Genomic DNA, 26,902 nt, shown 5'->3' on the forward strand with positions numbered 1-26,902 from the left:
TTGCTTAGAATATTAGAATTTATATATAATTCATTAATATTTTGAATAAAAATACACTAATGTATTTTAATGAAATATATTTTAATATAATGCATTTTTTTATATAATTTAATTGTTACATTTTATAATATCAGTTTTTCATATTACAGATCTTTATTTTTTATTATTTGTAATGTGTGTAATATAAATACTTAATAAAACATGGTATTATTAAAAAAAAAAACAATGGTGATAATACGAATACTATTTTCAATTCATAAAATTAAATGTTATAAAATTACAGATTTTTTTTAAAATATATAATTGTGTTAATATTTTGGATCAAAAATAGATTTGATTTAAAAATGTTTTTCTTTGATACACAAATAGCTTTGTTCTCCTCCAGAGCTCAGAAAGCTGTTTTACTGCAGAGATTTGCGCCCTTTAAAGTATAATTGTTCAAATGTAATAAAAAAAAACCCGAACTGATAAATAAAATAAAAATGAGAAAGCACTACAGCAGTGACCATTAAACAATCGTTTAGATATAATCTCCCAGCAATCGCGAACGACTGTGATTGGTCCATTCTGAGAAAATATAACAGAGATGGATGACAGCGCTGTCAAACACGTGTTACTTTTCTCAGCGCTGCTCAGAATGGACCAATCACAGTCGGTTGAGCCGAATTGAACTCGTTTGGGATTGCTGAATTCACATCTGAATAATCACACTGGTGAACTTTAATAGACATTTAATTAAAAACACGCAGTGAAGAGTTAAAATAGAAGAATTATCAAACGACCTGACTACATTTCAGGGCTGCTACGCCTATTTTAGCCATTTTATTAGAGCCATACAATCATTTTAACATGTAGTTATATTATATTATCTAAGTTTCTAAATATTTATCCGCCATTCTAGATTTTGTATTATTTTTTTATGCGCCGTTCTAGCTAGTTCTATTTCCACGTACGTCAATCGTCATCAGCGTGCGTCGGAAGCGCGTCCAGCATCAACACACACGTGAGTCCTCCAACCCGCAGCTAAACTAACAGGCCATCGGCCGTGATATTTGAGTTTCTCGAGCAGAAGTCGCGGCGATGAGCCGCTCCTCGTAGCCGCCGCGCGTTGATTAAGTTATGTTGGCGCGTCTCTCCGCACGCGGAGCGCTGGGAGTGTGTAAAGAGCCTGTGCTGCAGGTATCCGGCAGACTGATGCAGACTCAGTCCTCCAGGAAGAGCAGAGCTGTCAGAGACACCCTGCGCCATGTGAAGATGAAGGAGAACCGCAGGCAGGGCGAGCTGCACGGGCCCTCCACCGTCTATGTGCAGGTGGTGGGCTCCGGGAGCAGAGACAACGGAGCCTCGCTGTATGTCTTCTCAGAGTATAACAGGTGCGCCCTGATCCTCGCTCAGTAGCACAGTCACATCTCTGATATATATTACACTTCACAACAGCCTTCACCAGTAATCATCATGATTAGGGTTAATCGGGTTCGATGACATAAACAAAATATAATATTAATATAGGTAAATCTATAGCAAGTCTTCTTAATAAGTCTCATAGCATTAAGAAACTTGCATGCATTTATAAATATATGATTAAATGTAGAAACGTATGTGTGTGTGACTTATTTATATAAACACTTTCATTTAAAAAAAAAATATTTTCAAACACACAAATACAAATATTTTGCAACTTTAATTCATGCATGTGTTTGCCTTAAAAGCATCTACTTATTCATATTTGAATATACAGGAACATCTAAGCTGTATATTTGTTGGTGAATTATTAATGAATAAATAGAGGAAATTGATTATAATGTTACTAATTAATAAACTAATATAGAACATTAAATGCTTAATAATAATAATTAGTAATAATAGTAATAATGCTGTATAAAATTAATAATTGTGCAAACATTATCACATTATGTAATGCTTAACAAATCAGTACTTTATGAACAGAGCATTATTTACTTTATATAAAATATCAAATATACATACTTTATATACGTTTGTAAAACATAAATCAAACTTGTCAATATATGAGATAAAATGTATAATGATAATTCAAAATAATTTACTGCTAAACTTTATAAAATATAATGATGTGAGTGCATTAGCTGAGGAATGATTTGAAAGGTTATTACAAAAAGCAGTGCTAGCTAGTAGCTGTAAATTATATAAATTTTTTATTTATAAAACCATTTACTGTATATTTTATTTAAAAACAAAACTCATTGTTAAGAGATCAGTGATGAAAGATCACAAATAAAAATGGCATGACATTCTTGATTCATGCATTTATCTGACTTTGCTAAAAGCATTTGTTTAATGAATATATAAATGCATTTCTATATTTGAATATGCATGAACCACTGACTGTCTAAGCAGTATATAATGTTTGTTAATGAAAGTTATTCGACAGTGTTATTAACGAAGCATGTTTTTCGTATGCAGGTATCTGTTTAACTGTGGTGAAGGAACACAGAGGCTGATGCAGGAACACAAGTAAGAGAGAAACTAACACTGTTTTACTCCTCGACATCTTATAAAGATCTGATCAGAGAGCAAAACAAGCATTTGGTGAATTGTGTGTGGATATGAAACTGCAGATTGTACAGTGTGCGTGTTCTTGTTGAATTCAGAATGAAAATTGCACGCTTGGACAACATCTTCCTCACCAGGATGAGCTGGGAGACGGTCGGCGGTTTATCAGGTCAGACTTGGACTTTATTCTGTTGCATTTGAAGCTTTTTCTGTAAAAGCAATGCCACTTTCAAGGCTGCTTATGAAGCCGATATGCAACCATTCACAATCCATGCTTCCTCGCATGATTAGAGGCTCTGTTCACTGTGTGACGGGTTCGTTCTGTGTTTCGTGTGTGCAGGAATGATCCTGACCCTGAAAGACACTGGAGTCCCTCAGTGTGTCCTCTCTGGACCCCCGCAGCTGGTACCGTCTGTCTACATCACACGTGCATTTTATGCAGATCTCTGTGTCTTTCTCACTACAAAAAATCTTAAGAGTTTGGAGAGTTTTGCTGATTCTCTTGTAGTGTTTTACTGAATTGTGTTTTGTTGTTTTAGGAGAAATATTTACAAGCCATACGAGTTTTTTCAGGACAGCTGGAAGACATTAAACTTGGTAAAGTCCCCCATTATCCTCTCATGGAGTACGTGCAGTGTTACTACTGTTTACTAAAACTGAATCTATTATAAATAATTTTTGTTAATTGTAATAAATCTGAAATAAATAAAACACCATATATCAGATGGAAAACACAAACTAAGCAAACTTAAGCTAACATTAAAACTAAACCTCAACTTAATTCAATGTTGGCTCAGTTCAAATAAACTTAACTAAGCTAAATTAAACTTACTTAAATTCAGCTCAACTCAACTTGTCTTAAACGTATCTCAACTCAATTTAAATTAAATTTAGCTTAATTTAAATTCAACTTAACTGAACTTGACTAAAATTAAGTCAATTTAAATTGAACTTAGCTCAACTAAACTTAAATAAGCTAAATTAAACTTACTTAAATTCAGCTCAGCTGAACTCGTCATAAACGCATCTCATTTCAATTTAAGTTAAACTTAACCGAACTTGACTAAAATGAACTCAATTTAAATTAAACCACTCAACTGTTTAAACTTAACTTAGCTTAACTTAATATAACGTAGCTCAACTAAACATAACTGAACTTAAATTTAACTCAAGTCAATTTAAAATAAACTTAAATTAAAAATAAAAGCACATAACCCCCCCCCAAAAAACTATTAATAAAAAGCTCATAACAAACTTAAGCTAAAATTAAAATGAAAATTGAAGCTATAAAAATAAAAGCCATCTGAAAAAGTTCTAATAGTGTATAAATAATATTAAAATGACACAGATTGACTGTCTTTGCTGTTTGTTTTTATCCCCGTCTGCAGCTGTCAGACCGTATACAGATCCTCAGTACAAAGACGACACGATGACCGTCAGTCAGGTTCCTCTCTTCTGTGAGTGTCACCTCATGTTTTCGCTGTTCCCCACCATGAACGTTTATGAGTGAACGAGTGTAATTGCTTTGAGAACATGTGCTGTGTGTGCGTGGTTTTTACACTCTTCTCAACTGTGCCTGTTTAAAAGCAGCTGAGCGTAAGGCGGAGGCCGGCAGCCGTTCTCCAGGCTCTGGACGCGGCAGCAGTCCTAACAGCAGCCAGGAGGGGGCGCTCAGGAAACTGGACGACCTCAAGGAGAGTCGGGGTCTCAACACCAGCAGAAGATCAGCCAGTCCAGGCGAGACAACACACACACATCACACTGCTTTATGAGCTGCTGGAGCTGTATGACCAAAGAAATCACAAACTGTGTCTTTAAAAGGGAAATGTAAATATATTTATTTATTAATAATTTTATATCTAATTATATTTTATTTACGTATATTACTAATAAAAAATAAAATATTATAATAATGATAATTGTTGATCATTTTAATTTCACTTTTCATAAAAAAAATTTTTTTATTCCATTATTTTGTTATATATTGTCCAAGAAGAAAAATAATAATAAATGTTGCATTTGAATTACATTGTTTGTTATTTGTTTTTTTTAATCAGTCTTTAGTAAATCAGTTTTTAAATCCATTATATTATGCTATGTTATATTTTGTCTTATAATTATGATAAAATGGTTCAAATAATTTATCACGTTTTCACAGACATTTGTATGATCAATTTCAACATTTGAATTTTAAAATTGAACTAAACAAACACTTTGTCTATTATGTTTTGCCCAATAATAATAATATAATGATTTTCATTGCATTTGATCTAGATAGTTTGATAAAAAATCAAGTAAAATAATAAATGATTGCATTTTAACTACACATTTTGATGGAAATGTCTAAATTTCCTTTTAACAAACTCATTTGTTTAATTTTCCTAAAGCGTTAGCATTTACATGTCTCATATCCAAGAACTAATTTTTTCCTCTCTCCACAGAAGGCAAAGAAAAGATAACTAGAGATTCGTCTCTCGTGGTGGCTTACGTGTGTAAGGTGAACAGAAACAATCTGAAACACATCAATGAGACGCATTTCTCCAGCCACACAATGATTGTAAATGTGTCTTTTCACCTTTTTAAGACCAAATGGTGCTCAAGAGCATATTTTCTATCTAATGTTTCCCTCAGTTGCACTCAAAGAAAGGGAACTTCATGGCACTGAAAGCTAAAGAGATGGGGCTGCCGGTGTAAGTGTCTGATATCTGATTGGCTCAGCTGTGATTGTGTTCAGGACTGAAATATATATTTAGAGCATCACTTTTGTTTTCTGCTTCACTTGTAGAGGAACAGCAGCCATTGGGCCCATAATCGAAGCTCTGAAAGCTGGAAAAACTGTGACGCATGAAGGAAAAGAGGTGATTTTTCAGTTCTTCACAGCCTGTTCTGCAGAAAACACCTGTAGTAGCTGCAGACTCCAGAGCTGATCTCCTGGTTTCCCAGCTCACCGCGCAGCGTGTGTTTCAGATCCGACCCGAGGAGCTGTGCACTCCGGCTGATCCCGGACCTGTTTTCATAGTCGTCGACTGTCCATCAGAAGACTTCATACAGCCGCTCTGCACCAATCACGTCTTACAAAGGTCAACTGATGTTTTCAGTAGAGCAGGGGTCTCCAACCTTATTTAATTCGGGAGCTACTTTTTAAAAATGAGAGCTACCCATATTATACAATACTTAAATCCCTTAAATAATGGATCAATCCAAACTGTTAATACACGGCTTTGTTAAAATGTGCTGGAAATATGAAAAAAGTACTGATACGCACACTGAAATAATTTTTACCAAGTTTTATGACAAAAGCCAACAAATAAAATTAGTAGCACTATGCAATTTCTGTTTGCATAAAAAATTATGGCATAAAAACATTAGAAAATAATGGTCGGATTTTAAACTAACAAAAAATATTCATAACATGTTATCTACTTGCATGTTCTAATAAAGTTTTGACCATTTTTTTTTTTAAATAAATTTGCAACATTTAAGCCTTTAAATCTTTTTTTTTTTTTTTTTTTTTTAAAGGATGAGTCAGAATGATAAATGAAATTTTATCTGCTCCATAAATAGTTCTAATGTGCATTCTAAAAATCTCAACACTTCTGATAATAAGGTAGCCTATTTTTCATCGATTTTCAAGATTTACAAAAAAAATTTGGTCTGATTTTCGCATTGGTCTGAACAAAAATATGGCAGACAGACTGAATTAAATTGTAAATCCACAGTTTGACAGCAGGTGGCGCGTATGAACAGCAGAAATAGAGCTGTTTCTACGGTAACCTCTGTAAACCAGCTTTATTATGCATTAGGTGGAGGGAAGATAGAAAGCAAATGCCATCTAAACTTTTCTGAAGACAGTCGGTGTCCTATTAGAAATTCATACAAATAATTCAATAAAACAGCTACCTCCAGTCTGGCCATGAGCTACTGTTCGCTCGCGAGCGACATGCTGGAGACCCCTGCCATAGAGAAATGAGGCCTGGTTTCTCTGTAACTATATCTAATATTGTGACGTGTGCAGGTATCAGACGGGCGGATCGGAGGATTTGGCGGCTCTCGTGATTCACATGACGCCTGAGTCAGTGCTGGACACAGAGGAGTACAAGAGCTGGATGGAGAGGTACAGCTGAAGTACAGAGATCTCACACCGATCTGATCGTGTGTGTGTGTGTGACACGCGTCTGTTGTGTCTCAGGTTTCCCAGCAGCACTGAGCATCTGGTGATGAACGAGCAGACGTTCACGCCTCACAACACCCGCAGTCACAAACTCCAGACGCAGCTCAACCTCATCCATCCTGAGATCTTCCCTCAGCTCAAACTCTACAAGACCAAAGTACGGCACCACAAACTCATGCCACTTTTATTCATTTGAGTTTTTTTTTTTTAGCTAATGCATGCTTGTTCATTTAATTTCATATTGTATGCTAATTTAATATGAAAGTGTCTCTTACATGTCAATTTAGACCATTTTTTCAATTTGCTTGTTTTTATCATTTATTATTTATAAATACATAGTCTCTGTTACAGGTCAGTTTGATTTAGATTAGAATTTTTCATTTGTTTTTATTTATCAATTATATATTTTATTCTCAATTATTAATTTTTTTATATGTTTAATATTACTACTTTTCTGATTTTGATTTTTTTTTTTTTTTTTTAGATTTACTCAATTGATCACTTCTAATTTAATTTCATATTTATTATTATTAGTTTTTTTAATTTAATATTAAGTAGTCTCTTTACATGTTAGTTTTATTATATTTTAACCATTGCTTTTGGGAACTTTTCAGTTATTTACCAGTATTTCTTTTTATTATTTAATTTCTTATTTGTGTTTTAATATAACATTTTCTAATTTTAATTTCAAATTTTTGTTTTTGTGATTTAATATTTATTATGCTTAATGTACTTGAATATTATTTTCTTCTGATTTAATATATTTTTAAAATGTAATTGTTTATTCTTATATGGTTTTATTTCTAGTTTAATTGACTATTTCTAGTGTTTTTTTTCCCAAATCTGTAAGGAAAGATTGATTCATCATTTATTAATCAGTGTGTTGTTTGTATTTGTTGTAGGAGCCGCCGGCTTCTCTCCACATTTCTAACGTCAGAGCCGAGTGTCTGATGAAGTTTCAGCTTCGGCCCAAACTGGAGTGGCAAAGGTCAGTTCAGGTCAACCGTTGACAGCGTGTCACAGATGCTGTGCAAAAAGTGTAGCTTTTAATTGACAGTTTTATTGTGGCCCTCATTTACCTGAAATGCACAAGCTTGTTTTGTAAGCTAATAGTGTGCAACAAGGCAAAAATTGTGTGTTTATTGATTTTTACAGCTTCAACAAACTAGTTCTTGGAAAGTTTTTAGAAATTGACTTGCTCTTATTTGAGGAACTTTTCTCGCGTGTGTGTGTGTGTGTGTGTGTGTGTGTAGAGATGCCATCCCATCCTGCGACTCTGAGGAGTTCGTGAAGGAAGCAGCCGAAGTGCCAAACTTCTTAGAGGAAGTTGAGGAATGCAGGAAGTTCCAGGCGGCTGCATCCGTCTCCTCGTCTGGTGAGCTTTCTACCGAATCAGAGAGAGAGAAGGAGGGATGAAAGTATTGAATTAGAAGAGCAGAAAGACAAGAACACGTCCGCAGCCTGACATTTAATTTCCTCAGAGTAAAACTTTCTGCACTTCTGTATACTGTATACTGTATCTGTATCAGACGCCTCAGATCGTGCAAGAGTCTAAGGTTTCTAAAGTGTGGAAAATGATCATAAAGAAGTACCTCTGACTGGTAGTCTATATGAACTAGAAAATAACTATAAGCTCCTATAGAGGGTGTGATGATATATGATTTTCTGGCTGTATTTTCTAGCTGATTTTCTTCTGTATTTCAGATGTTTATCATGTTTTTAATTTGTTGGTCATTTTCTGTGCTGATAAAGGTGAGAAGTTTCCTGAGATTGTGTTTTTGGGCACCGGCTCGTCTCTACCGATGAAGATCAGAAACGTCAGTGGAACTTTAGTGAACATCAGGTAATAAAACTTGCCGTATATATATGTATATAGTGTGTGTGTGTGTGTATATGTATATCTATATATATCCTTTGTACAAATAAATTCAATATTTAATATTTCTGCACTGAAAAAAAATATTTTAAACAGTGTTTGACAAATAATTACAAAAAATGGCAAGTAATATGTTGAATTAAATGTGAATGTTTTTTGTTTACATTGCTGAAAAATCATATTTTGCAGTGTGTTGCTGTTTTTTTAAGTGCAAAAGCAATATCCATCAGTCCATGCATTGAGATTTTTTTCTGTGGTTGAGGGGCTTTTAGTCTGTGGTTCAGATTAGCTTCCTGACTTTGGTAAAATCACAGTAAGCCACAGTCTGTTGTGTTTGGAGTGAAGTATGTCTAAACACGTCTCTGTTGCTCAGCTCATCTCAGTCGCTGCTGTTGGACTGTGGCGAGGGAACATTTGGCCAGTTGTGCCGTCATTACGGCGATAACGTGGACGAGATCCTCTCCAGACTCTCCACCATCTTTGTGTCGCACCTTCACGCAGATCATCACACGGTGAGAGATTCACAAACACACCTGACTAGATAATCTGCAATGAGGTGAATGTACTTGCAACAAACCAGTTTAATACATTATCCTAAATAAATAAGATTAGTGCCATTATGCTAAAATACTTAATCACAGAAACCCATAATCAACCAGTCTGGATTATAGAGCTGTGTGATGAATCTTTAATAAATTATATTAAATAATAGTCTAGAGTGTTATTTATTGCTCTGCTGATTGTTGAGTGCTGTATGTTTTGTTTTTCACACAGGGTTTAATTCATTTATTATTGGAGCGAGAGCGAGCCCTGGTATGCATATATCTATTTGCGTATAGGTTTTATTATTCCTTTATTTTGTGTATGGGTTATTTGTGACCCTGGACCACAAAACCAGTCCTAAGGGTCATTTTTTTTAAATTGAGCTTTCCATTGATGTATGGTTTGTTAGCATCGGACAATATTTGGCCGAGATACAACTATTTAAAAATCTGGAATCTGAGGGTGCAAAAAAATCATAATATTGAGAAAATCACCATCAAGTTGTCCAAATGAAGTTCTTAGCAATGCATATTACTAAACATACATTAAGTTTTGATATATTTACAGTAGGAAATGTACAAAATATCTTCATGGAACATGATCTTTACTTAATATCCTAATGATTTTTGGCATAATTTTGACCCACACAATGTATTTTTGTCTATTGCTACAAATATACCCCAACGACTTAAGACTGGTTTTGTGCTCCAAGGCCACATTTGACTAATAATGGCGTTTTATGTGATGCAGAACAGTCTAGGTAAAGCATTCAGTCCTGTGTACCTGATCGCTCCTGTCCAGATCATGACGTGGTTGAACCAGTATCATGATCACTGCCAGCAGATCCTCAGCCAGATCAAGTACGAGAGAAAAATAACATTCTATCTTTATTTTTTTATATATCTTTCTGTGAGAACATATATAATTCTTACAATTGAAAGTAAATTATGTACACTAAGTTGTCCTAGACACTTATCGCTTTTGTTTTTAATCGTTCCAGTTTTATCCCATCAACGTTTTTGTGTGATGGCGCAGAGATCCCCAAAGTCAAGACCAAATCCTTCATTCAGACTGTACTGAAGAAGAATGACCTGGTCAAGGTCTGTATGGACTGTATAGCTATTTGTGGTCATAGATTTTTTTTTTTTTGGAGATGTCTAATTAGGGCTATGCAAATAATCAAATGTGACGATCATGCGCATCTCATCAGTAAAGCCGGTTCTGTGATTAGTAGTAAATCTCCATCACGTGCTTTCAGATGGAGCAGCATTTACTACACAGAGCCGTAGTACAAGCTACGCAATATCGCGGTGATTCATCTTGATATTTATTGCTCTGAAATGTTTTTATTTCATCAACCACGATTTCAACAAAATATATGAAATGTAAAACGTTTAATGCAAAAAGTAACAAAAAAAGCTTGATTGATATTTTATTATTTATTTACATGCACCAGTGTAATAATTGATCAAATGTCTATTGCTATATTCACTCAGAGAAGCAATTAAAATATTGTCTTCTAGTACCTTTATGTACGTTTGGTCTTAATGGCAATACAAATGTACATTTAAAATAATCTGATGTTGGTGAATTTTATCAACAGCAAAATATTATACATCTTTAAATGTCTGCTAGCAGACCCTTCAGATTAGTGTCTATTCTTAATGAATAAAGAGTGCATGAGCATGTTGTGATTTATAGCTACTGAAACCTCTCTTTCTCGTGATTGTGCAGTTTCAGACGTGTTATGTTCGTCACTGTAAGAACGCGTTCGCCTGCAGTTTGACGCATCAGTCTGGTTGGCAGCTCGTGTTCTCTGGAGACACCATGCCCTGTGATGCTGTCGTTAATATAGGTAAAAACCACATACACACACACACACTGACCACTCATGCTTTTGCACACGTGTACTGTGCATATATATGTAATACTGAACTAAGTAGATGAAAGGGGTAAAATTGGATAACATTTTATAGTGTGTCTAGAACATATAACGTACTGATGCTTTTACGTTTGAGTTAAGAATTTTAAATTTTTCCTCAATGATGGTTCATGAAATTATAATCAAAGCATATATTTATTCATTTAGTAGACGCTTTTATCCTATATATATATATATATATATATATATATATATATATATATATATATATATATATTAGGGCTGTCAACGTTAACGCATGTGATTAATCAAAACATTTTAACGCGTTAATATTTTTTTAATGCAAATTAATAGTTTGATAAGGTTTGACCCCAACTTTTTGCCGTCATCGCAGCGCGGAAGGTAATCATTGCCTGCGTCCCATTGTGCACACTATCCATCCTAAATTCTATGTGATATTAGTAATTTTCAATACTATTTAGGGCAGATAGGGTGTATAGTATGCACATTGGGACGCAGGGACTGTGTGATTATGACGCCGGGCTCGACAAAAGTGAAGCGAACACGGAGAGAGAGAGAGAGAGAGCGCAACAGTGCATAATTTGTGATGTGTAGACTCACATGTGATAAGGGTACAGCGAACCAGTGTTGCCAGGGTTGCGGTTTCCTCACACAATTGGGCTATTTTGAAAATACAGTCGCTGGAAAAATTACAGAGCCGTGGGTTATGTTTTTTTTTTTTGGGCTTCTTTTATAATGTACCGCGGCTGCCCAAAGTGTAGCCTATATATACACGTGATCGCAAAAGGAAGTTATTACACTCGATGGTGGTTTAGTGTGAGTAATAATGTGTGTAAAAGTGTACTATTAATCTCATAAATTGTCTTATGTAGCATGATGCTAATGTTAGCTCTAATGCAGCTGTAGAACAGGTCCAATTCTTCTTCATAATGTATTTTATCATAATACTTCATGTAAGGTCGCAAGAAAATGTTTTGTTTATTTAGAATACTTTTGATAATAGTTGGGTAAATGTGTACTGGGATTGAAGCGATGTGGCTTGGTAAACGTTTTATTGTCAGTATAAAGGCTGATAATGGCTGAATTAAAACAAAAGAATAAGGATTATGTCTCATGCCTGGCAGAGATGTGAAAGGTTATGTTTCCTTAAACTAGTTTGTCATGCATACATTTATTTCAACACATTTACAGGTAAATCCTAGTATTTTAAATTTGCGATTAATCGTGATTAATCACAGTCCAGGACTGCGATTATATTTTTTTAATCGATTGACAGCACTATATATATATAATAAAATAACTAATGAAATGGCTAACATTTTTAACTTACATTGGAAAGGTCTCTGTGACCTCTCGTGAGATCTTGGCAAAAATCTCACGATTTATCCCAGAACATGATGCATGATGGGATACACTAAGCCTCGAATAGCACGTATTTACTGCGCTTTGTCGTTTTTAAAACATGGGACAGTCTGGTGCACTTACATCCTGTCGTGCAAGTGTGGGTATTTGGACAAGGCATTTGAGAGAGAAGAAATATTGAAAGATTGTGTGCTTTTTCTTTTTGAAATGGGAGCCAGAAAATGTTCTTGACAGGATATGTCAACCCAAACACTCTCAATCTCTCACTCATTAATTTAAGATGTGCAATTATATTTTCCATGCTGTAAGATTTATAGTTACATATTTAGAGATGATTTTCAGTCTGAACTCTCAGAAAAATGAAACGGCGTCTATTTCCACAGAGAATTTTGCCTCAAAATATTCTGTCATTGAGAAGCTGGTCATTAGTCCAGCAGGAAAGAGAGAGTCTGTAATTGCGCCTGAATCTCTATAGTGACTCGCGGGTCGATACGAATGAAGCCTGCGTTTAAATGCTGCTTCCTGTCTTTATCAGCAACGTAATCGATCACTTCAGCACTGTTCTCCCAGTCTCAGAAACCTCTTTAATGGTTCCCGAGGGAGTCCGGGCGGTGATGGAGGGTATTCAGCCTGAACCTAGCTCCCCTCCTGAACGCCGGAGGTGGTTCGGTCCGCTCGTCTCATTAGGAAAGGCCTTTGTCATCTCAGCGCTTGCTGGGCTCTCGTGATTGATTTCTAGAGAGAAAAATGGAGTGTGTGTTGGTGTGTGAATGTTTGTGTGTGTTTTACAACGGGGGGAAAGAGGGAACAGCATGTCAGCTGTAATTTATCTGTGTGTGTGTGGTGGGGAGAGTTCGATTCATCTCTTGGTTTGCTTTCAGGCAAGAATGCAACACTTTTGATTCATGAAGCCACACTGGAGGATGGGATGGAAGAAGAAGCGTGCGAGAAGAGACACAGGTACATGAACACAGGGTCAATGACACACGAGCTGCAGGGTCACAGCAAGTGTTTTTAATTAAGATTTCTTGTAATGTTTGTCAGGTCGCCTTACTTATACAGCGCTTTATACAATACAGCGTTTCAAAGCAGCTTCACTGTATTAAGTAGGAAAGCAACAGAATCAAAAACGAGGCAAATCCAAATTGTTTAATAACTGTAAAATTAATTCAATTATGAAACAAGTTCAATTCAGTGCTAAGCAGCTCTGCTGAAGACAACGGTGTCATGATTCAGCTTGAGTCAGTTCAATGCCGATTCAGATCGGTTTAATAACTGTTTGTCAAGTTTTGTCCTTTTCTGATAGTGTTAGTTCCATCAAATTGATAATATTGCTGAATTAAGTGTCTTTTAAGCCCCAGCTAAGCAAGTTATTAATTTGAAATATTTGTCAGTCTTTTGCACCAAACCTCTTTTAATTGAGTTTTTCATGACCAGTTCTGACACTTGCAAGTTTTGCATGTACTGTAGCAAAAACAACTTCTTTATTTTCATGTAAATGCCTCTTCTCGTTTACTGTCCGGTCTGAAGTTTTTAACTGCTCATCCTTCAATAGCAGTCTCTCTTTACGCCCCATTCACACGGGGCGTCGGTGTCAACGCCTCTCGTTTACTTTGAATGGAGTGAGGTCAAGCGTTGAAAACTGAATTGTGGGTCCGTCGCGTTGCTTCACTGGCGTGGCTTGCGGCAAAAGTTTAAAACGTTTCAATTTTTCAAGCGCCAACGCAGGTGTCAGCCAATCCGATTGCCTTGTGCCAATACCCTAGTGCAGATACTAGCCAATCCCGTTCATGCAACACCAGAAAAGTATGTGATTGGCTGTTGTCACTATGATGGTCGCGTCAGCACGAAGCTTCAGACATGCCCTCCGTCAAGCGTTGATGCCGACGCCCCGTGTGAATGCATCACATTTTGGCTGATTCAAAAAACTTTCCGCTCTTAAAATTTGACACTCAAACGGTTCATATCAGACCTAAATCCACAATATTATTTTTGAAAAATAAATTTCAGCTGTTGTTTTCACAAAAACATGAAGCAGCGCAACTGTTTTCAACATTGATAATTAATAATAAGAAATGTTTCTCAGTATATTAGAATGATTTCTGAAGGATCGTGTGACACTGAAGACTGCTGAAATGAACCTTTTTATTACAAAAATAAATTGCATAAAGTAGAAAGCAGTTATTTTGAACTGTAATAATATTTCACAATATAACACTTTTTACTGTATTTTTGATCAAATCAATGAAGCCTTGGTGAGCAGAAGAGACTTTTTTTTTAAAAACTGAAACTTTTGAACTGTAATTCACATATAAAATAAGTAATGACATTATTGCCTTTTCATTGTGGCACAATTTCCTTCAACATCCTATGCAATGAATGCATTTTGGCATGAATTCTCCTCCATAAATAATGCAATAATTAATCAACAGCTCTTATCGGACAGCTCATGTCTTGAGTGAAGAGATTGTATTGTCCATTTGCGAACTAACAAAACAAACAAGAAGATGAATCTCTTGATTTGAGAGCTAAAAAAATCGCCCTCAATTGCAGGCAGAAGGAAGAAAATCTTCTGAAATGAAAGTGGTCAGCTTTCCCAGTGGATAATGTGCTTCCTGATGGAGGACTCATTCAAAGCGGGTCTCTCTTGAAGTTGTGGGATTCTCCTCTTAGATGAGCATTGATTGGGTTCCTTGTCGTCTGCTGGAGTTCTGGAGCGCCGGGTCTATGAATGAACTGCTCCGTGTCTCACACTGCGGCCCTTTCCAATTTAAGAGCTGAATAACGCTGAGAGCTTCTGAGTGAAATCGATTGGAGATTTTGTGGGGGATTCATTTGGGTTTCAGCGAGGAATTGATTGCTTGAGAGGGTGGAGAGCGTCTTCCAGATTGGTGTAGGATCAGTTTAGCTTTATCAGCTGAAATTCACAAATTTACAGGTTTGTGTTGTAGGCTTTGTAGAAAACAGATCCTACATCAGCCCTTGAACGTGAGAAATGGAGGAAAACAGACTTATACTGCAGCACAGCATTCCTAGGTGTTCATGTTCAGCCTCAGGTTTAGGGTTTGGTTGCGTATTAGTCTTTTCCAGAGAGGTTGCGTGATTTTGTCAGTGATTGGTGTTTGAATCTGAAACTCTTTCCAGCACCACGTCTCAGGCTATCGGCATTGGGATGAAGATGAACGCTGAGTTCATCGTGTTAAATCACTTCAGTCAGAGGTACGCCAAGATCCCTCTCTTCAGTGATGACTTCAACGGCAAAGTGGGGATCTCCTTCGACCACATGAGGGTGAGGATATTGTCAAATAATAGAAAACTCACAACTAATTCTTCCTGTCTATCCTAAATAAAATGCATCCTTTCGTGCTTGCTTCCTCAGTTTCTTCATTGCTTAAATCCTTCCACACTTCCTTAATACAGTCTTTAGGTATTTCCCTATTTACTTTCGGTTACACTTTATTTTAAGGTGTCCTTTTGTACAGTTTAATTATACATTTAAGTACTGAGTAATATTAAATAACTGCATGTACTTACTATATGGTTAGGATTAGGGTTTGGCTTTGGGTTACTTGCATGTAATTATGCATAATTTATTGTTATTATAATAGTGAGTACATGTAAAATGTGTAACAAGGACACCTTAAAATAAAGTGTTACCTTACTTTCTCTATTGCTTATATCCTTCCTTGTTTATCTCCTTATTTACGTACATCCTTTTTTAACTTCCTACATTACTTCCATCCATCCTTTATTCCTTCCTATACTCCTCCATACATCCATCCTTAGTTATTTCCTTCCTTGTGTTTTCTCAGTAACTTCCTTCATTACTTGCATCCTTTTTTGCTATCTTCTTTAGTTATTTTCCTTTTTTACTTGCATGCTTCTTACCTTCCTTATTTACTTCCTGCATTACGTCCATCCATCTTTCGTTCCTTCCTTAGTTATTTTCCACCTTCCTTCCTTCCTTGTCATTTTTTTCTGTTACTTCCATTACTTGTATCATTCCTTGCTTACTTCCTTCTTTAGTTATTTCCTTATTTACTTCCATCCTTTAACTTCCTTAGTTACTTGTTGCAGTACTTCATCCTTCTTTCCTTTGAAATTTCCCTCCTTATTTCCTTCCTTGCAACCTTTTTTCTCAGTTACTACTTATATCCTTCCTTACTTCCACCCTTAGTTATTTTCCTCCTTACTTCCTTCCATAGTTACTTCCTTAATTACTTACATGCTTTGTTCCTGCTGTCCTTCCTTTCACACTTCCTTAGTTATGTTCCTCATTTCCATCCGTTATTTCCTCCTTCATTTCTTACTTCCTTAGTTATTTAATTATTTACTTCTTTTCTTACAACCTACCTTATTTACCTTCCTTATTTATTTCCTTTACTCCTTCCCTTTATTTATTTTTCGATCTTACCTTACTTTCTAAGTTCAGAAATTCTTTATTTATATTCCACTCTGAGTCAAATGTGAAGTTTGATGGTATTTTCTTGTGCTTACAGATCCGATTTGGAGATTTCCCGATGCTTCCACGGCTCATTCGGCCTCTGAAGGCATTGTTTGCAGAGGAGATTGAAGAGATGGAGGAGAGGAGAGAAAGGAGAGAGATGAAGAAGTCCGCTGAGCCTCCATCTAATGGAGAGTCTGGAACGAGCCGACAACCTGATGAGATGAGCAAAGGTGCCAAGAGAGAGCAAGATGACCTCAACCAGGATGCAGCCATCAAACGACTTAAGACGAACTGATGGGCAACCAATCAGGGTGAAGGTTAGATCAGCCCAACCAATCAGAAGGCAGGCTGGGGAAAAATTCTACCAATGGGTTTTGATCTTAAAATGTACATCATAAGGTCCATGTTGGGCTTAAGTCTGCAGAGTCCAACTGGAAAAAGTGAGATTAATAGTTTCAAGCCAAATCTAAAATACAGCGTACTGGTTCCTGGCTTGGAGTCAGTCCCGCTGCGATCGATTTGACTAAAGGTTTGACTAAAGTGATAGTGGGAAAGTACACTATCTTAAACCTTTAAATGTTTGCCATTTTAATTTCAGCCCTCCAGACTCTTTAAACATGAAACAGAAACATTTCAGCACTAAAGGAAGACGTTAGGTTTGGCATCTTCATTTGGGAGTGACGCATTATTTCAGTTTAGTTTGAAACAGGTAGGTTTTTTGTTTTTTTTGCTGAGTGCAGTGGTGTGTGTGAAAAAAAGCACTTGTACAATTTCTGAATGAAATATTTAATTTTATGTCTATGAATTGGCTGATCATCTTAGGCTCTTCTAATTATTTTAGGGAAATAAACATAGACCTGGATAACTGTTTGTCTTTATTATAATTATTTTTTGTCCCTTTGCCCAATTTTGTTAGCACTGCCTGTGCAAACACTACTTTGATTATCTTCAAGAAAATATATAAAAAAAAAAACAAGCATCATTACTTGAATAATGTTTATAAAAGATTTTTAGGCTAAATATAGAATAGGCCTATACATTTTATTGTAACTATACAATGTTTCTGCATTTGAAATATTGCTTAAAACATTTTTATGCATTTATAAATTAACATATTGTTTGGTTTTACATAAAAGCATATGAAATTTATGTTGGGCATTTGACTTGCTTGTGTCACACAGGATATGTTGGCTGCAGAAATAACTGCGAATCATCTTACAGCTACAGACCATGTGTTTATAGAAGATTTGAAATTGTGTATTACACATGACACAACTGAGGTTTCAAGTTTAAAACCGAGCTGAGAAAGCAAGGCTGAGGGAAAAAAATGTGCTGTCAGTTGTAGAACGTTCATACAAAATGGATGAAAGTACCGTCAGAGTAAAGATGTACTCTTTCTCCACTGGGATGCTGGGGTGAACGTCAAAGTCAACATGAAATAGTTTTTGCAATGCATTTTTACTTATGTAACACATTTCAGGGTGAAGGGGAAAATTTGGTGAGAGAAAAAAAAATAAAAATAGGTCAGGAATGGATGATACTTTTCACCATCTAGTCAATTCACGATGCATAAAAAACTATGTTATGAATTGATAACATCAGCCGAAAAGTCATTTCAGAGGCAGAGTAAGTTATAAAATGATGTATGTAATAATGTTAATTATTGAAGTTGCAAATAAGAGCAAAAACCTTTGAGACAGATGCTTTTGCCTTTTGCTGTTGTTTAATTGTAACTGAGACGAGACAAAGACGGCATCATTTTTTTCTTCAATGGGAACTGATGAAGCTGTCGCTAAAGTAGATGTTGCAGTCAACTAACAAAGCCTTTTGATTTAATGTCACGTCTCTGGGTTTGATGGTTACTCTGTCATTAAGTGTTTCCCAATGGGAAAACATGTTTGCTTTGCCGTTTGCGTGCATGTCAAACACTATCTTGACGTTTAATCAAATTTTGCCTCTGAAAAATATACTGTGATATAGCTCAGAGACATGAAAAATTAAACTATGTCTGTGGCATCTGTCTGATACTGGTATCAATTTATTACACAAAACCAGAATGTTTCTGATCTTGTCGACGGCACTGCGTCCCGGTGTTCACTGCTGCGCTAGCAGAGCGGTTTTGATCAAATATTCATTATAGCAGTTAAAATAAAGTTTGGTTTGCTGTGAATTCAATTACAGTGGGAATTATATACATATAACAAGCATCTGATAGATTTGATGTTTCTTTCATTGAAAAAGAAAATCACTAATGCTAGCGCTTTCTGAGGTTCTGTGGTGTTGTTAATTTCATGTACAAACTCATTCTTGTGAACAAACCTACAGAATCTTCTCTTAGCTCTTTCAGTTTGAATTCTGACTGGAATGTTCTGGATTCAAAAATAAGTTCTGTCTACATTAGGTTATCTGTGGCGTCAATGTTGAAAGCTATGGGGCAAGTCTTTTCAGTGAGTTAAAAGCTTCAGAAACCAGCAGGTCTTATTTTTGTTGGAGCCCATATATTTTTGTACAGATTGGAAGCCCATTCACACCAAAAATAACACACCAACACTCTTAAGAGTACTTTTTGTGATGGGTCTAGACTAATGAACTTCTGATTAACATAGATCCCCTTGGTGGATTTCTGTTTATGTAACATCTCATTATTCTTGCACATTATGTGAAAGGTTTTACGTGGATTCCGTTAGTTAAACTTTAAAATGAGTTAAATGTTTAATGTCTAATAATGTTTACCTATTTCCCAGTTCCTCACCAACGGACAATCACGTTCTGTTTATGCTAAGCGCGTGCAGCAGTTGGAAGCGCGGGCTTTTAAATAAGATGTTTGATTGGCGGCAAATTCTATCGTTTCAAAGCTGGGAAAGAAATGCTCTGAAAGCGATTCCAAGGATATCTTTCCTCCGTGCCGTTATGGTTGTAGTTGTAGTGCGGGCTTAAATTATTTTAGAGTAGGCTAAGAGTAGGCTCAGGGGTTATTGTTATTAACCCCTGAGTTTAATTATTTATTCCTCAGGTAGTTAATCTTCACTCTGCGTTTTGCTCCTTTTTCATAACATTCCTGCAGTTGTCTGGATGCATTTCTGTTCTCCGCCACTGGAGGCCGATCTTTCTTCAGGAATTACACTGCATGTTTCCCACTGAATGAATGAAGAAGCAATTATTGACAAACTAAATACTTAATGAAGATGATGAGGCCGGGTCGTTGTTTATCCATCATGTAGTGTAATCGGCCCGACTGGACCAATAGTAGGACATCCTGAGAAGGTTTGAAATAGTTTGTGACCAGATCACTCTTTCCTTGTGCACTGACTCTCTAGCTACTAACAGGACAGATGTCACTGTGGTCCAAAACAGAATTCATCTCCTCTGGTAAGTGTAACAGATACTTTTATTTACAGAGACAATCCCACTGGACAAATGTCCGGTTTCAACCCGAAGAAAATCCAGTTCTGGGCCAGAAAAGGCTCCACACTGTCCCTTAATTTAAACCTGCTGATCTCATATCAGGCACCTCTCCGGATGCTTCAGCACACCATTTTGTTTGAAAAGCGATATCAGTGTTCAGTTTCAACACAACAGTGATTCATTTAGTTAAAAATCTTCATGTTTTTGCACTTGCCGGACAAGCCACAGACATTCAGGTCCAGTGTGAACAGCTGCAGTTCTTCCAGATTTTATATTGTGTCTTCCTTCATCCAGGAAGTGTTGTGATGTGCTGTTTTTTTTTTTTTGTTGTTTGTTTTTACAGGGGGACACAACCCCATCATCTCAGTCTCTTGAGTGAGCTGCGTGTTGTTCATATAAAAGCATAAGCGTGTATCTCCTGGTGTGATGCAGGTGTGTTTTCTCAGCATCTCTCTATACAGTAGATATCTGTGGATGTGGGTTTGGCCCCTGAAGGGATCCTTTCTATATTCAGTTTCATGAAGCTCAGCTCTCCTCTGCTCAGATGTTGCTCTTTCATCACTCATGAGCCTTAATGGAGTTCTCAGTTCTGTTTCGTTTCATCTCTGTAACAAGTATCAACTTTGTCTCAGAGATTTCTTCTAAGCTTCCTTCAGAGAAATAGAGACAGAATTGAATCACTTGTTGTCGTACATAGAAAAAATTGAGGAGTATCTCAGATCTTTTGATCTTGAGAAAAAATTCTGAGATGTTTGAGTTCATATTAAGATCTTAGAGTTTGGTATTTAGGCTAATCTGAGCACAATTTGAGATTGTGTTAATGTATTTTCTTCTCGGGAGAAACATCTGAGATACAGGGCATTTCAGCACAAGCCTCATTGATATCTATGAGAACCACGAGAGACATTGAATTTCTGACTTTTGCAGACATATCTAATCTACCTTGACAATTTGAGCACAGTTTGAGACATTAGTGAGATCTCCTCTGAAACTCTGAAAGAGATGTGAAGTTAAAAGGCTTTTTTTAGTAGCAGAAACATCTGAGAACCATCAGACTTCAGAATTCCCATTTTGGACTCCATTTAATCTCATATTTGTAGAAACAATTAAAATTGTATTAATTTTTGTTCCCTATGTAGGGAACAAAATACTCTTACTGTCTTTTCCCAGAGGAGAATATGATTCCTCAATGGTTGCTCAGCCATATCTCAGTTGATCTCTTGGTATTCTCAGTATAACTTAGATTCGCAAAGATGACAAAAATATAATCAGAGTGAGCACAGTTGGAGACATTGAGATCTCTTCTGAAACTCTAGTTTATGCTGCTCTCAGATCAACTGTGTCACATTTTTGGCGTCTTGATGTTTGATCATGAGATCTTTGAGGACCAACAACATTTGATGTTACTGACGTCAAACCTGCACATATTCAATTTTAGACCTTCATAACGATTTGAATAAATGGTTTGATTGGAGATGGCAGCTATTGTGCGTTGCTCTTCAGTGTTCGTATTGTTTTTGTTTGTTTTTCCTGTTTTTTGTTTTTCAAATAAAATCAGTTTTACTAGGGATGATCTGCTGAACATTCGGCAGAACACACCACAAAATCTACCGGTTTTTGATTTTTCGGACATTTTGCTGGACATTGTAGTTGGCGGAGCCGTAGCTCTGGTCAAATGCTTCAGGAGGACGCGCAGACGGGGGAAGAGAGCTGGTGCACTCGTGGAGCTTCGTCAGCGCGGATTTCGAACGGCGCTGCCTAGCATCCATCTGGCGAATCTCCGCTCTCTACCCAACAAAATGGATGAACTCCTTCTGCTCTCCCGGACAAACAAGGATTTTTCTAACTCTGCTGCTCTGTGTTTCACAGAAACCTGGCTGAATGGCGACATACCGGACAGCGCGATTCATATGCCTAATTACCAGCTGATCAGAGCAGATCGGGATGCGGAATCAACGGGGAAATCGCGCGGCAGCGGGACATGCTTTCACATCAATGAGAGGTGGTGTACAGATGTAACTGTGTTAAAGAAGATGTGCTGTTCAGATCTAGAAACGCTCTTCATTAACTGCAAGCCGTTCTATTCGCCGCGGGAGTTCTGCTTGTTCGTTCTCGTGAGTGTTTACATTCCACCGCAAGCGCACGTGAGCACAGCTCTACAGAAACTCGCTGATCTGATCACAGAGAGTGAGCAACAACACCCGGACTCTGTTTTAATCATTCTCGGGGACACCGTTACATCTGTACACCACCTCTCATTGATGTAAAAGCACGTCCCGCCGCGGCGCAATTTCCCTGTTGATTCCGCATCCCGATCTGCTCTGATCAGCTGGAAATTAGGACCGTAGAGCACAGAACAGCAGAGTTAGAAAAATCCTTGTTTGTCCGGGAGAGCAGAAGGAGTTTGTCCGTTTTGTGGGGTAGAGAGTGGAGATTCGCCAGATGGATGCTAGGCAACGCAGTTCAAAATCCGCGCTGACGAAGCTTCAAAAGCGCGCCTGCTCGCTTCCCCCGCCTGCGCCTCCTGTAGCGTTTGACCAGAGCTACGCCAACTACAATGTCCAGTAAAACATCCGAAAAATCTAAATCCGGTAAAAGATTTTGTGGTGTGTTCTGCCGAATGTTCAGCAGGTCATTCCTGGTAAAATTGATCGTATTTGAAAAACAAACAAAAACAGTACAAACACTGAAGAGCAAAGCACAATAGCTGCCATCAGCGGCGCCATCTTAGAATCCTAAGATGAATCATAATCATAATAGTTTGTAAGGTACTTGTTAAGTTTAGGTATTGGGTAGGATTAAGGAAGTAGAATGTGTGCTTTATAAGTACTGATGAAAGCCAGTATGTTAATAATAGGCATGCTAATAAACAAGTCAATAGTGAGAATTGGTCCATTACTAAAGTTTTACCAATGTTCTTTGAGGGAAAAATGCCTCTAAAGAATTATTTACTGAAAGATTTTTTTTCTGGAAACCAACATTGATTCTTCTGTGGCATTGTTATGAAAACCCCCTTTTGAAATATTTGTTTTTAAAAGTAATAGGAGAAACAACTGAGACGTTAAAGCAATTTCATGTGTGATTTTCTTAGCTTTGAGTTACACAAACATTCAGGCAGGTAAAAGAGTGTCACTGACCCAATCGACTTCATTGTGTAGAATTTGTTTCATACTTCTGGTGATTATAGAGTTCTGCTAAACCTTTCAGACATTGTCTGCTCACCTCTGTTCTGTCTCTCTCTCTTAGCATGCGGTTGAGCGGGCACTGATGTGGACAGACTTGCGAGTGTGATTACACCGGAGATCATCGCCTAATTCCGCAGCACTTCAGCTCACCTGGACAGGCCGGTAATTGCTGGTAGACTCCAAAACTACCTGACCTGCGCGTCAGATACAGATCAGCGTCAAACTCGAGACACGTCACACCTCTGCTCGTTGGAATCTCTTGTCTTGTTCCTTGAGAAAAGACTCATCACAGAAGAGAGAGAGAGCAATGCCAATGCAGACAAGTCTTTGATAGCTCAGCAACTACGTGAAAATTGCATTCTTGGAGGTATAAAGCGGCAGGTTTCCAGCACAGGCATGCATTGCGTTACGGGTGGCATAGTGGAGGACATTAGTATTCAGGATGGTTGGTGTGGGCCGCTCCCTTGTTCCCGCAGCAGGCAGGTTTGTATTAGCAGACTGTCGAGAAGCAAACCTCATCTCTGGGGAGCGAGTTGAGACCAGATGCCCTGCTGGTGCTGCATGTGAAATCAGCCGCGTTCTGCTCCGGATCACAGCGTTTGGATCTGCTCGAAGTCTCAATGCAGAAATGACCTGCATCTGCAGACAGAAAGACAGACAGCAGAGAAAGAGCTTGGGATGTGCTTGATGTTTCTGTACTGAACAGCCAGCATTGAGGCTCAGAGCTTCTGATCCAAAACACACTCTAAACTGTCTATCTATCTTATCTATCTGTATGACTGTTGTCTAGTTCTGTCAAACGATTAATCGCATCCAAAAAAGTTTTGTTTACATAATGTTTACAGCTTTAAGTGATCTGATTTGGCCAAATTAATTGAAGATCTGATTTGTCACATGAGAAGTTAAACTAGCATTTCCAGACTCTTGCTTTTTAGACCGATGCGTTCAATAAAAATCAACATGGAAAGAAAAGCAGACTCTGAGGTGTGGACAGATATCATGTACTGTTAGAACGGGAAGAGACTGTTAAGGTACTGTTAATCTGTTAAGGTTAATAATAAAAAAATGGACAATATAAACTTTGATATAAACACTCTGACTACTTACAATAGACACAATCTGCATGAGAGTTGGGGCAATGGCCAATGACAGCAGTAGGAGTAAAAGTCGTAGAATTTTGTACGAGTACGCTACTACAATATTGTATGAATTTGCTGAATTGTATGAATTACTACTTCGACATGATACTTTGTTGGAGGTTCTTGCTGATGGGGCTGTGGGATAAGTGGGATAAGCAAAGTTTAAGAAACATCAAATGCTGTGCAAAATGTATCTGCAGTACAGTTCAGTCAAGGTGCTGAGACCAACACAGACGTACCATTGGAAGTGTTTGCCTTTGCAGCTTTTGGTCTTCTCCGTAAACGCACAATACAGCCAAAATCAAATCCCAGGACAGACCCTCCTTTGGTCTTCCCTTTCAGCTGAAACAAAGAGAAATACATGTCGAGACAGTGTGTTAAAAGTGATCTGTTACCAAAATATATATGTTATTATTAACACATAAAATAAGGATATTATAACTAACAAAACCTGTGAAGGGCTGAATCTTTGAAGGATTTGTTCAGCATCCTTGGCAGCTTCTTCAAGATCAGCATCGGGAGCTTCGAGTTCAAGTTCCCTGCAGCTTTCTGTCAGAATCGGTCAAAATTATGAGATTTAAACATGTCACGAAGCACAGAATGAGAGCGAGAGAGCAAAACTATGTGTAAATGAATTATGGATTACAGTTCGGAAAAATAAGTGATGGCTTTTACAAGAGATGATTTATTAAAAGAGCTGCTGGAGAATGTGATCTGATGTAACTGCAAGACAGAAAAAAATATTGATTTATAATTTCTTCAGGACAATTACTGCTTTAACTACAAATACCACAGTGAAACTACGGTTACTGTGGTAAAGCTATTTTAAGAGTTGTGTTACTGTGCTTTAACAACATATGCAGTAAAAGCATTGGTAGAAGCTGTGTTACTGTTCTTTAAATGCAAAGAGTAGAGAGTAAACACTTTTTTTTTAAACAAAATTGTTGTGGTTACCATACCTAAAAATACCATAGTAAAACTGCAGTTATGGTGGGAGAAGCATGGTAAATATGTTGTAGTTACTGTGCATTGACTACACATGACACGGTAGAGAAACAGTTACTATGGTAAAAATGTGGTAAATGTGTGGACTTTTTGCATGGTCATAACGCGATACTGGGTTGGCTGATTTGTAGTGCAGTCATCAGCCACATCTAAAAGCTGAAGACCCATGTCACAACATGATTTAAAACGGTTTCATTTATTTATTTCAAACGGCAGCAGGTCTATATTTAATAGAAGTTAGCTTAGGCTAATGTCAATGCTAGGCTAATGTTAGCAGCTGTTAGGCACTGTTCCACTAACTAATTTGAATGCATACGCTTCCATTTTGCATCTGCTTTCCACTGAAGATAATGGGAAGGATTGGCGTATCATATGCACGCAAAATTGGCTTTTGGTGTATGCATTATACGCAATTGGAAAGTGTAAAGCCGTGTTATTTATACGCAGATTGATGAGAACGGGTTGGTGTTTACATATACATAATAAATATGCACAGTACACGCATATATTATGTAAACAAAAACTCTGGTCCCACTTTATATTAAGTGGCCTTAATGACTATGTACTTCAATCAAATGGTAAGTACAATGTACTAACTGTGCTCATATTGTATTGCAAAACACTTTTGCTGCTATTGAGGTGGGATATGGGTAAGGTTAGGTTTAAGGGCAGGTTAGGGTGTAAGGGATAAGTCAACAGTGTAATTATAAATATAATTACAGATGTAATTGCATGCAGGTATTTAAAAAAATATATATTTACAATGTAAAAACATGTATGTACACAATGCATTGTACTAAATGATTAATTTAAATGTAAGTACATAGTTGTTAAGGCCACTTAATATAAAGTGGGACCAAAACACTTATTTTGGATGCGATTAATCGCTATTATTTGACAGCACTTTTTGTGTCTATTATTCTCTCTGTGCATCTATCTATCTATCTATCTATCTATCTATCTATCTATCTATCTATCTATCTATCTATCTATCTATCTATCTATCTATCTATCTATCTATCTATCTATCTATCTATCTATCTATCTATCTATCTATCTGTAAGGACCACAAAAATGCAAGGCTTTAAAAAAAAATACTAACTTTGCCTTTCTTCCTTAAAAAATTAGTCACATTATTTTCTTCTGACTCTTTGATTTGTTTCCTTACTTTCAAATTGGAATTGCAATTCTGCATCCCTTTTGTGACCCGTACAAATTCAATTCAAATTCAGCAGTTGAGTTGGATTGTAAAAGACGTTCTCATTTCAAAATGAAATGCCACAATCCTACTGTTTACAAAAGCTACCTGAATACCACATCAGACACTTGAATGA

At 36.9% G+C, this 26,902-nt stretch overlaps 1 protein-coding gene across 3 annotated transcripts; it reads left to right on the forward strand.

Moving 5' to 3' along the window:
- The first annotated feature begins 966 nt into the window (after positions 1–966).
- On the forward strand, positions 967–24,477 carry elac2 (elaC ribonuclease Z 2). Of its 3 annotated transcripts, none has more exons than XM_079384469.1 (25): positions 967–1,373; positions 2,443–2,493; positions 2,631–2,701; positions 2,873–2,937; positions 3,072–3,129; positions 3,921–3,989; positions 4,123–4,269; positions 4,974–5,029; positions 5,164–5,222; positions 5,318–5,390; positions 5,500–5,612; positions 6,548–6,646; positions 6,722–6,860; positions 7,606–7,691; positions 7,957–8,078; positions 8,456–8,546; positions 8,953–9,091; positions 9,354–9,392; positions 9,873–9,982; positions 10,123–10,222; positions 10,857–10,977; positions 13,269–13,347; positions 15,532–15,676; positions 16,887–17,151; positions 23,486–24,477. In XM_079384469.1, exons 1-24 carry the CDS (start codon positions 1,120–1,122, stop codon positions 17,127–17,129), a joined length of 2,529 nt encoding a protein of 842 aa, XP_079240595.1. In that variant the 5' UTR covers positions 967–1,119; the 3' UTR covers positions 17,130–17,151; positions 23,486–24,477. The 3 variants fall into 3 exon arrangements, with proteins under 3 accessions (XP_079240595.1, XP_079240594.1, XP_079240593.1); XM_079384468.1 differs by having other exon boundaries at positions 4,120–4,269; positions 23,486–24,388; XM_079384467.1 differs by lacking the exon at positions 23,486–24,477 and having other exon boundaries at positions 4,120–4,269; positions 16,887–18,856.
- Positions 24,478–26,902: the final 2,425 nt, after the last annotated feature.

The sequence above is a fragment of the Barbus barbus genome, assembly GCF_936440315.1.
Source record: "Barbus barbus genome assembly, chromosome: 3".
In the NCBI taxonomy this organism is placed as follows: domain Eukaryota; kingdom Metazoa; phylum Chordata; class Actinopteri; order Cypriniformes; family Cyprinidae; genus Barbus; species Barbus barbus.

Coding starts and splice junctions, on each gene's coding strand:
- elac2 (XM_079384468.1), top strand. CDS start 1,120: ATGTTGGCGCGTCTCTCCGCACGCGGAGCGCTGGGAGTGTGTAAAGAG. Junction 5,030..5,163: donor TGGTGGCTTACGTGTGTAAG/GTGAACAGAAAC, acceptor TGTTTCCCTCAG/TTGCACTCAAAGAAAGGGAA. Junction 9,393..9,872: donor TGGAGCGAGAGCGAGCCCTG/GTATGCATATAT, acceptor TATGTGATGCAG/AACAGTCTAGGTAAAGCATT.